General features: G+C 46.8%; 1 protein-coding gene across 1 annotated transcript in view; it reads right to left on the reverse strand.

Annotated features, from left to right (window-relative positions):
* Positions 1–10,999, reverse strand: part of Slc16a2 (solute carrier family 16 member 2) — a 128,709-nt gene extending 117,710 nt beyond the window's left edge. Inside the window, exon 1 of the mRNA XM_032889793.1 lies at positions 10,361–10,999. Coding sequence (XP_032745684.1) covers positions 10,361–10,808 — 448 coding nt within the window. The 5' untranslated portion in view covers positions 10,809–10,999. The remainder of the gene's footprint in view (positions 1–10,360) is intronic.
* Between the last annotated feature and the right edge of the window lie 875 nt (positions 11,000–11,874).

Below are 11,874 nucleotides of genomic sequence, written 5' to 3' on the forward strand. Positions count from 1 at the left end.
AAAAAACAAAATCTGAGACACAATCAAATTGTCTAATTCTTTTGTTCTGGTTTTTAGTTTTGTAGTTGGAGACAAAGTAGTACTAGGCTGTGAATTCCTGATCCTCCTGTCTCTCTATCCAAGTGCTAGGATTATAGGCCTGCACCACAATACCTGGTTACAAATTGTCTCATTCTCAATTCCTTTAATGTTATTTTGCCCATTTCCTATGTAGCTAAACCCTATATTAAGTTCCAACCCTACCAAGTTTCCCTTGATTTGACATTCTTTTCTCTTTGCCCACATCACCACAAGAAAGTGATAACAACATTCAATTCAATACAATACACATTTTTTCCTACTTAGCAATAACCATAATTATTTTGAATGTTGTGGTTTTTTTCTTCAAAGAAATGGTAAACTTCTTAAGGGACACTGCTCTCACTCATCTGGAGGTCATTCCAGCACACAGTAAAGACCTATTCTCTCTTGGATTAAACCCACATTTGTGCAATTAGAGGAAAATGGATGGGGAAGTCATGTGAGCCAGGAAAGAGCTCACATTTAATCGGATGCTTACTTAGTAGGTGCCAAACTGTGTGTTAGATGCTGAACATGTGTTGTCTCATTTAACCTCCATATTGGTGATGATGTTATTTTATGTATTAGAAAACTAATAAAATTTCCAAGAAATTGAAAACTTTGTCCAGGAACCATATGATAAGGTATTTCCATGTACTGCTGTTTCATTCCAAAGCCCATAGGAAAATATTGGAGACACTGATTAAATATTTTATGATATACCCATTTAAAAATATGATGTGGCTGCAGCAAAGAATGAAGGCTTGCTTTATGGACTTAATGTATAACTAATACCCATGGTACTTTGAAGTTTGAAGGCAAGTTAGAAGATAATGTGGGTTATGTTCTGTCATTTGCACTTTAAGGGTAGGCTATGCATTTAAATGCTAGCAAGAAACAGAATGTTTCTGGAAGGATACTCAGAAAGTTCTGATAGCCTTGGGGAGAAATAGGAGAGAGAGAGAGAGAGAGAGAGAGAGAGAGAGAGAGAGAGAGAGAGAGAGAGAGAGAGAGAATTTTTAATGCTGTATCTTTTGAATTTTTATCTCCATGTGTTTCCACAAAGTATCTCTTGAGGATTGACTCAGGATACGAAGGGAAGCATATTGCCAGTGACTGAACTGACAAGCGTGGAGCATGCCAGCAACTCACCGCCTTTACTCATTTCTCAACCCCCTTTCAAAGCAACCTCCACTACAAACGGATTAGTTAAGGACACACCTTTCCACATATAGCTCAATTATAGACCTGTCAGATGGGAATCAATCTCTCCATATTTACCTCAATCTCTTGGTTGGGTGTAGATTAGGGACAGACCCCAGGATGTTTGTATATGCTAGGCAAATGCTCTGCCATCGATCTATAACTTTAGGCCTTTAGCTCAGATATTTGAATAGCTAAAATCAGGATGTTTACTTGTGGTGTATTTAAAATCTGTTGTCTTAAAGGAGGGCTGTGGTTTACATTTTGTTACAAGCAATGAAAGAAAAATATATCAGGCATAGTGGCATATGCTTACAATCCCAACACATGATGTCTGAGGCAGAGAGATCACCATGAGTTCAAAGACAGCCTGGGCTATAGAGTAAGGCCCTTGTCTCAAAGAAACAAAATAAAGCCATTTCCTTAGACAACTAACTGGTCTTAATGGAGACTTTCTAAGTGGCCACTGAAATGCATGCTCCATCTACTACTGCAGTCCTCCTTTGTGACCTCAGCTCTCTGGGGCTATCCTGTTTAAAATACAAGGAAACTGGCCACTCCAGAGCTGAACACAAAGGAGCAAGTCTTCTTATAAACTTAATGTCCCCTGGCCCAGGCCTTCTGACCTTAAATATCCCTTTCCTTCTTCCTTACTATCTGCAAGAGAGCAAGAGTCTGTGACAGACTCCCTGGAGGAAGTGACACTTCAACTCCATCCACCATCCGCCCCCCTCAGTCTTAGCAGTTCCTACTAAAAAAATTCAGCCCTTGACAGAGTGAGGTTTGTGAGCTCTTGCCAAGTACTGTAAATATTTCCACATGCCTTGTTTCCTTGAATGTATATGACCTGGAATCTGGCCCCTCCTCTGCTTGAGCTTTCCTAGAGCCGAGGAACAAAGAAAACACAACCAGTCCAGTCTTTAGCTTTAGGACAGCAGACCAAACTGCAGAAGAATCCAGAGAGGAGATGGTGAAGAGATGGAATGAAGAGTGAGAGGACAGGAAGAGATATTTAGAGACACATTTAGACAAAAGCATACTGACTTCATTTCTAGAGTCTGAGCAAGGCTCATCATAATAACAGCAATGACCACAATTTACAAAAACCCTTTACAAACACACAGTCACGTTCCACCCTGACAGAGTTACCAAATTAAATGTTACTTGCTGAGGGCAGCTTTGTAGCCTTTGTATGTGGGACTACTGAATCCTAGAAATGTTATGCGATTTGTTCAGGATTAAAGGACAAAGAAGTGACAAATTGTCTAACACTTTTTGGACTTTTAGAATTATGATTCTTTGCACACACACACTCTGGATACAGTGATATGGGTGGTGAGAAGATGATGTCCTGTATCAGAAGACTTCCCAACCTTTCTTTACTAAACCCCCATCTCCCTTTTTCATAAGGATATCTAGAAGTCACAGGAAGCAGAAAACTCCAAAGTAGTGTCCCTGCACTATGTGTTAAATCAGGGACAAAACCCACGAGTTCTGGGCTTAGACTGTTGAGATCCAAGTCCTGGCTTTTGCCACATGAACCTGAACATGGTATCTCTGTGCCTTGATTTATCTACAAAATGAAGGAAGTGGTGGTACCTGCACGATTAAACTGTTGAGAATTAAAACAAATCAGTACTTGAAGGTGCTCAGGATGGCACTTTCCATAGAACCCATTGCTGTTAAGTAAATGTTGCTTATCACAACTATGCTACTACTATTAATAGGAGGCTTAGCAAAATTATGGAGCTAAAGAACAAAGAATGCCACTGTGAAATGCAGCAGAGGCGGTCATGCCAGGCTCTATGCTCCATACTGCCCCCCACAAAGCCCCTGTGCCCCAGTGGCAGAGAGGGCAGGCTGGGAGTTATCTCCAATCTTCTATCCAATTCTCTCATGCCTTGTAAGAGTGACGTGGACCTTCAATAGAAGAATCTTTTTGTTTGTGAGCTCAGTAACCTGAACAAGTGGCTAAAACCATGACTTCAATCTCATAGACACCATGTTTAAAGGAACTCTACTAATAGGTCAGTTAGACATTATCTATCTCTCTATACAGACAAACACACAGGTCTGTACACATAGGTGCATGTGCATACCATTATGGCTGGGGTAAAATGGTAGGTGGGCAGATTCCCCAGGAAAAAGTAGGCAAGGAACATGTGTGGGGACTGGTTATTTAGCAACATCCCCTTTCCTTGTTTCTGCTCACGCTCATAGAAACAGGAAAGCAACTAACCCAGGAACTACACTTTCCTCTCTCTGCCCTCCCTAAACTTTTATTCTTGAAGGTGTGAGTATCTGTTTCCTTCCTTCTCTGATCTTTCTACAACCAACTGTGCATCTTTTCCTGGCAAAAAGAGAGATGATAGGAGCTAACATACTATGAACCAGAACCCTGAAGCTAAACCCAGTCGGAGTTCTGGAGATCTAGGAGATGGAGAACAATGATGGTGAGGACTTAAAGCAAAAGGGAGGATGTTTCTTAATTTTTTAATTAAGAGTCAACCATAATAATACATCTTGGGCTGTGAAACAAGACGGTATGGAAATGGGCAAATGGGTTTTATAGCAGCTATTCTACCACAAAACTCTAGGGGTGGTTTCTGTACCCTTGAGTTAGCCTTTGCTCAGAGAGGAAAAAAAAGGGAGAAAATAAAGAGAGAGAGAGAGAGAGAGAGAGAGTGTGTGTGTGTGTGTGTGTACATGTGTGTGTGTGTGTGATCTTGAGGCTGCAGATAGAGTTGAGCTTGTGTAACATCCTAAACAATTGCTTTCCTAACCAAGAAGTGGACAGCAAGAGAAGAGGGAGAACAATGTGGGGAGGAAGGAAGATGGCATATCTAGCAAATAGGATAAAAAGACACAATGAGAAGTGAGGGGAGCCGAGCCTATGTGGTGGGGACAGTCAGTCAGTCTCGCACTTTCCTCTTATCAATCCTACAAACACAGTAGAGAAGGGAGAAGGACAAGACTGCGAAGATGAAGAGGTTGCACGCCACACTCACCACCCACAGATAGATGCTGAGTGGCTTCATAGAAGCAGGCAATGCACTCCCTTCAGAGCAGGTCCTTAATTACCACTGGAGCCAGAGATGGCTGCAATGAGCACAGCTCCCTTGTCTGCAGCATTTGAACACTGGGTAGCATGAAGAATAGGGGGCAATGTGAATACAGAGTCTAATTTGTAATAAATGTTTCTTTGTCTCATAACTGGGGAATAGCAAATGGGTCTAGACCAAGAAGTAAGACCCAGCCAGGCTGACCATACTCTCTATCCTCTTGACCTAGTGTGTTTTTTAGTCTAGATACTTTGTATCTGTGTCACATTAAATTGAACTCTGTAGAAAGATAGGGGAAGACTTCTTTCCAATGGAATATTCAAAACACACGAGTGACGGTATATGTGTGCATATACACGCTCATGTTTTAAGAACAGGGCCGTGCTGCCACATGTAGTTATGCATGCTTATAATCTGAGTACTCAGGAGGTAGAGGCAGGAGGGTCACTGCAAGTCTGAGGGCAGCTTGCTTTTAGTAGTGAGCTCTTGTCTTAAAAGATAATCGATCAAATAAACAAACAAGGAAAACAAGTCCTTTTCTCTAGAGCTTACACACTCAATCCCATGTGATAGTTCAAGTTAAGAAATCACACTCCATCATGCACACAATCTAAAACAAACAAACAAACAAACAAAGTAATTCCTTTTAACACATAATAAAACAAAGCAAACCCCGTGGCATTTGCTTGAGGGGAGGAGCAAGGCACCCTCCTGAGAAACTGGACTTCTCAAAAGGTGGAGACAGCATCTCTTACATACTTCTGCAAATGCTGATAGTCTAGCTGCTTGCTTATTCTTCATTAAAACATTGTCAAATGACAAGAAAGTAAAAACCCAGGGAAATAGAAAGCACTCCATGCTATGGCGCCTCTTTAGGCACTCTCAGTCAAACCAAGAGCAAAGCCAAAGTTGACCAGGGACGACAGGCATGCATCTCAGCCTTCTCCAAGGCTCTGCAACAACCCCCAAGCCAGTTACAAAGATGTCCTGTCTAAAGCCCCCAATGGAAAGCTCTGTATCACGTTCAGAAATCTTGGTTTCCTCCTCTAGCCTGAAGTAAGAAAAAACAGAGGTCTTTGACCATGCATTTATGAGAAAATGAAAGCTGTAGGAAATTAAATTTTATGAGAGGGGCCCGGGGCTGGAGAGTTGGCTGTGTGGTTAAAAGCACTTGTGGTTGTTGCAAAGGGCCCAAACTCTCTTCGCAGCACCCACATGGAGGCTCCTCACCTCTTAGGGCACCAGGCACACATGTGATGCACAGATGTACATGCAGGCAAAACACGTACACATAAAATCATAAAAGTAAATGTAGTTTTAAGAGAGGGGTCCAAGCTGAGGCCCAAGGGAGTGCTTTCAGTTTAATACTTTTGAGGAACAGATTTGAATACTGGGAAAGAGCATCGTACAGACTAGCAGCACGCCAAGTTGAGAGTTCTTTTCGAAATCCAGTTCTCTGGAGAGGAGAACATTGTGGGAAAAATATGTGTAGGCTCAGAGTCGCTCTTACATACGGAACAAAATGGAGTTGGTCTTTTTAAAGGTGCACAAATTTAAAAGCCCCATAGGCTCAAAAAGAAAAAAAGAAAACAACACCAGATAAAGCAGAAAATGGTGTCCATGTGCTTTTCTTCACTTCCCTAATAGACCCTCAACTCCACCTTCAGGAAACTTAACAATTATTTTCTTTTTTGCATGTCGAAATTTATACTAGGTGAGTAGTAAAGAATGAGCTACCACACAATGCTAGAAGGATATAACGTTGGGGTTAGAAAATTTGCACAGTTGGCTTTCTTGTTTTATAGATAGATAGATAGATAATTGAGGTACGGAGCCAGTTTTGTAACTCCTAGCTGCTATCATTGAGATAACCAGTTTGGTGGTGGTGGGGTTGTGTTCAGATTTGGCCTGAGGGCTCACTCTTTTTAGATTTAGAGTAAGTTTCACTTGCCAATACCACTAGGAGGAGGAGTTGGGGCAAGAGGACGAGGAGTTGGTTACAATGAGCACTTGAGGCCACTGGACAGTGAGACAGGCTCCAGAGGTACCCAGCTAGCAGCTCCAACGAGCATTTTTTATTTGGTTTTCCAGTGACCCAGTCTCTCATCTTCATTCTTTATAGCATGAGCCAGGGTCACAGATCGGAACCCACTTTGGTTGGAGAAGAGGCAGAGGAATGATCTGAAAGATGCCCAGCCATTGGCCTAAAGCACTAACATGATCTTGCTCTGGACAGCAGGCAAAAGGCTTTTGCCAAAGTCAGGGGGTTGACAGATGTTCACTCAAAAGATACCTCGATGTCAAAGTCAACAATTTACTAGTAAAGCCAATGAGACACTGAAGCGAGTACGATGAGGTGAAAGACAGCTGGCTTGCTTCTGCCCCTACTCACTGTAAAACATGGTAGATTAGTCTTCTGTATGCCGAGAGAAGTTTTTCTCTGCCGGGTAGATCATCGACCTAAACCACCTTGTACCAGTAGTGAATCTTCCTTACTATCGCCCACTTTGTTTAGTAGTGAGAGCCCTAGCCTTGCCTCCTTCAGGAATTTCCAAGGACTATACCTCTAAACTCCCCAATCAAAGGACCTCTCATCATGTACGGCTCAGTGGTAAACTGCAAGTCAAGGCTGAAACAGCAAGATAAGGGCTTACTCTGAAGCACTCTAAAATAGACTTAGTTTCAATCCAATGTTAGCAACTCTGGCTAAAGCCGCCTTATCTGCTGGACATAAAGCCCAACCTTGCCTCTACTTAGGGTTTGAAGAGTGAGCTAGGGCTGGTACCCAGTACTGTCTTGCTCCTATTTCCCATCATAAGTGTCAGCTGTTGTCCCAAGAAACCACGCTTGGTCTATATGTCGCACAAAATGGTCTGGCTGCCTGCTGTCCTATCTGATGCTTTTTTTAGGGGGGGGTGCTGGAGAGATCTGCAATATCCTGTGACTTCTACAAAAGTCTACACTTCTTTCTCTTTTGTTCTTTACCCCTTTACACCCCCCCCAGCCTAGACCTTGGTTTTTTGTTTCACTCTCAAGAACCCTTTTTGCTTGTCAGTCCTCCCAGGCCTAGGTTCTAGAGAGAGTTGGCTTCCCTTAAATGAGCTGAAGAAAGGGCCCAAAATATATACCTGGAGACACACCAGAACCTCAAAAACACAGGATTCACGAAGATTGTATATTACCTGCTTTAGGACACCTCGAGGTCTACTTTCATTCTCTCTGCTCCTTGACCTGTGCCAGAGACCTCTTGTTTGAAATTGTCTTGTAGACATCAAAATTTACCTTTCTCTGAGACTTTCACTACTGCAGAACCTTATACCCATTAAGCCATTATGCACAACTTCACGGCTATGACAGTGTTAGGCCCAACAAAAAACCATTTGAGTTGTAGAGTACCTTCAAATACTAAATTAATAAATTGTTAGGAATGGATGAGATGTAAGATATCAAGAAAATGTAAAAATCATCACATTAATAGAAATAAACAATGTACCAACTTCCTTAAGTGTCCCTCCAGACTGGTTATTGGGCAAATGCTGACTTATAAAGACATTAGCAAAATACTGTTTTCCCCATCTGTTTGATATCCCAGTGCTGTGACATAGGTGGACACAAAATTTTGAATAGACAGAGGAATTGTATGCAGGCAAAGGTGTTTGGAATATCAAGATCTGAACTGTGACTTGGGCAAAGTATGGTGACACATGCTTATAATCCTAGGACTTAGGAATTTGAGGCAGGAGGACTGTGACAAGTATAAAACTACTGTGGGCTACCCAAGGCTACATGGCAAGAGCTTGTCCCAAAAGACAAGTCAATAAACAGTAGCTTCAGAAATCTGAGGGTCTCAAGAAAGGCAATTCCGAGGATAAAATGTTTCTGAAAAGTATTTACAATAATTTAGTAGGGTGTTACTTTCAAAATAAAAACCGAGGCATTCCTCAAAGGCTCAGTATTAAAAATAACTTCTGTGAAATCACAATATACCATAACAAGGTCCCACACCAAAGTATTCTCAGACCCTTGGGACATACCAAATTCCATTCTGTCTCTTCCTGACCTATACTCTCCATAGGTTAAGCCAGTAACTCCAGCTCCTTAGTGGACCTAGTCCGTGTTGGCATACTACATACTAGCCACACCTCTGTAAAGACCACAGCACCACCGCCCCCTCCAGCTGCACTGTGAGGTATTGACCGGAAAGTCCCTGCCAGCCCTCCCCCTGAGTCTCCTATGATCACCTACTTTGAAGTCTGTTCCCCAGCAGTGAACCTCTTCCTGGTAAAATAGTGGTTTTTCCAAGTTTTATTGCATGCTCCTGAGGCCCCAGCGCTAGGCCTGATCACATCACGCAAATACTGGGGCCTAATTTCAGCGCAGCCTCCACTGCTTTCCTTTAAATTTCGCCTAAACTTTGCCACTGACCCTGAAGGCCATTGGCCTGCCTTCAACCACAAGGCAACTCTCAGCAGGTGCCCCCCCAACCCCCCTCCCCCAGTAACCAAGGCAACATCCTGAGGGCCTAGCCTGGCTGCTTTCCAAAGAACCCCTGATCTGCATCAAAGCAGGAAAAAGGTGGTCCCAGGGAGTATAGAAGCCGCTTTCCACCCAGAAGTTGTCCGCTGGAGTCCAGGGACCCCTCGACTCCAGTACCGAGTAGCCTAGGTTGTCAGAGACTGCCATTTACAGCTGCTGAAGACACTCGAGATTTTTCTCAAGTGGGGCCTGTACACTGCAGCTGTGCCAATGGGTCACAAGGTCTGAGGCACAAGAATCCCAAAGCCCCTTCTGCCGGACAGCTCAGCAAAGCTGCAAACAACGCACCTCCTTGATTGAAGGCCGTGGAGGGGCCAAAAGTAACCCAGAAGCCGGCATCCCAGAATTCAAGGTTTCTGTTTCATTTGATAATCCAAAAGTCCCCCTTTTTGGAGGTTGGCCAAAAAAATGGACCCCCCCCCAGAACTCCAGGGCAACACTATGTTTTCCACTTTTTCCAAGTAGGGAACTTGAGGAGATGGTGCGCACATTTCCAGCTATCCTGACAGCTCAGAGAGGGAACCAGGATTTCATGAAACCTCTCATCAGAGCAGCTGAGGGGCTTCTTCTACAGAGTGAACAGTCTGCGTTTCCGGAGGTCACTGCTGGGTCTCCGTGCTAGGGAGTCTGCACACAGCCACGTGCCTGTAAGGTGAGGGCTGTGTCTCCAACCCTGCCCAGTCTTAGGGTTGACCAAGCCGAAGCTGGAGTGACGGTCAACATTCTAACTTCGGGGAGAAAGAAGCCCCATTGGATAACAGAGGTGTAGGGAGCCAGAGACCGGGCAGCTGAGGTGCGGACTGAGTCTCAGGACCCATTCTGTACGCCGCCTCCCTGCCTCCTTTGGGGCTGGGCTTCCAGTGCACAGCGAGCCGCTTGCTCTCCGGGAACCGCAGGCGACCGCACGGCCTGGCTGGGCCGTACCCACAGCAGGCAGAGACGCGCGCACGCCCCCCCTGCACTCCTCCCTTTCTCTCCTGCCGACACACACGCCTGCCATGTGTTGACTCGGAGCGAGGAGTCATCAGGATTCCTGAAGTGGGTTTTGACAGAAAACAGCTCTGGTCCCCGAAAGCAATGGGGGCTGCTGCGGGGACCCGTTGTTCGGTACTTCTCTTTGAGCCCTTCAACCTTCCTACTGTCTCCTATCTACATGACTTCGCTTCCCACCCCCGCCCCCAAATCCTGCAAATATTTTCCCCAGCACACATGGGCAAAGTACTTTAAACAATCTAAAGGTGAGTCTGGCTTTGTCCCAGGGCAAAAAGTTCATTGCTTGCCTGTAACCAATGAAGCGGTCTCACCCCGGGGACCGCTTCAGCCTAGGGCTCCATTGCCCAGGCTGTCCAGAGCCCTGCGACCCATGCCCTAGCAGGACACGGGCAAGAAGGAGTGAGAAAGGCGCTTTGGAAGGGCGTCTTAGACCAGGAGGTATGGGGATGACGGAGGGGGCAGACGCCTTGCCCACAATGCCAGGCGGGGCACGTGGAACCACTCACCTGCTTGGAACTCCACTTGGCGATTTTTCTCTTTTTCCTCCTCTAGTAGCATGGAGTAGAGGATACCAACAGAGTTATGGATGCCGAAGATGGAGCCGTTGCACCAGGTGGCTGCAAACACCACTATCCAGCCGAAGCCACCTTCGGGAGGCTGAAAGCCACGCGCGGTGCCTCGGGTCTCCACTGTGGGCGTGGGCTCGGGTTCTTGCACTGGCTCAGCCTCAAAGCCCAGCACCGGCAGGGGTGCAGGGTCGGGTAGGGGCTGGGGCTCGGGCTCAGGCTGAGGCTCGGGTGGGGGCACTGGCACCGGCTCTGGCTCAGGCTCCGGTTCGGGCTCCGGCTCTGGCTCCGGCTCGGGCACAGGACTACACACCGGCTCCTGATATTCCTGGTTTGCCTCCTGACAGGGCCCCTCAGCTTCCTCGCTCGCCGGGCTTGGCAGCGCCATCGTGGCTAGGGGACTGACTGTGGCTTGCCGGAGGGAGCCGGAGGAGCTGTTGTCTGGTTGGTACTTGTTTCTGCTGCTACTGCTCCTGCCGCCGCTCCGAGCACTGCTGCGGCCGCTGCCTCAGTCCCTGCCTCCTCCTCCCAGCGCCCGCCCGAGCTGGCCAGCCCGTCCCGCGACAGACGGTCCCTCGAGCCCTCCTTCTCCTCCCCGTCCTACCCCCCTCCTCGTCTCCCACGTCATCTCTCTCTCCTCCCCCCTCCTCCCCTCCCACTTCTTCCTCAACAGGCAGCCGCTACCTCGCTCTTCTCCCCAGCCCTTCCTCCTCTTACTTGCCTACCTACTCTGCTGCTGCTGCTCCCAAACTCCTTTTCAAATTCCTGACTCCTGTTCTTGGTTCAGATGCTTAGAAGACGAGTTAAATTAGCACAAGGAGCACAAACTACCCTGTTACCCTACCTTCTCCTCCCCGCAAGTCCCAGAACCTACACCGATCAATCTCTAGCCTCCAAGGAAGACCCTGTCTGTTTCTTGACTCCACTCCCTCTTTGCTTTCAAGCAACTTGCAGCTAGATTGGTCCTGGGAACCCCAAGACAAGAGTTGGTCCGTGACAGACCCCACCCTGTCCTCTGGAGTCCCTGTGTTTCTACTTGGACTCGAGACGGGTGACCTAGAGGGTATGGCGTGGGCTTCGGACAGAGGGTGGGTACAATCTCCCCAATCCTGGAACTCAGACCCCCCACAGACCTGTGCACCCCTCAGAGTTTCCCCCTACCCCCGCGCTTCCCGGCAAATCCCTGGCGGGACTGAGGGGAGGAGGCGGCCCCGCAGCCGGGCCCGCCCCTCCGGGCAGTCAATCAGGGCTTTGTTTGCGCCAACCTGGAGCCCAGAGGAGCCACAGAGGGCCGGGTCTAGGCTTGGCCAGGGCAAACTCTGGGCCAGGGGCCGGGGCGGGGAAGGAGGGAGGCACGAAGGCACCAGAGGGGGCCGGGCCCAGGTCCCGGCGGGACACAGAGCACAGTTCAGGTTACTCTTGGCTTTCTGTTCCAGACTGGAGAGTAAGAAATG

Source organism: Rattus rattus, chromosome X (assembly GCF_011064425.1).
Source record: "Rattus rattus isolate New Zealand chromosome X, Rrattus_CSIRO_v1, whole genome shotgun sequence".
Classification (NCBI taxonomy): domain Eukaryota; kingdom Metazoa; phylum Chordata; class Mammalia; order Rodentia; family Muridae; genus Rattus; species Rattus rattus.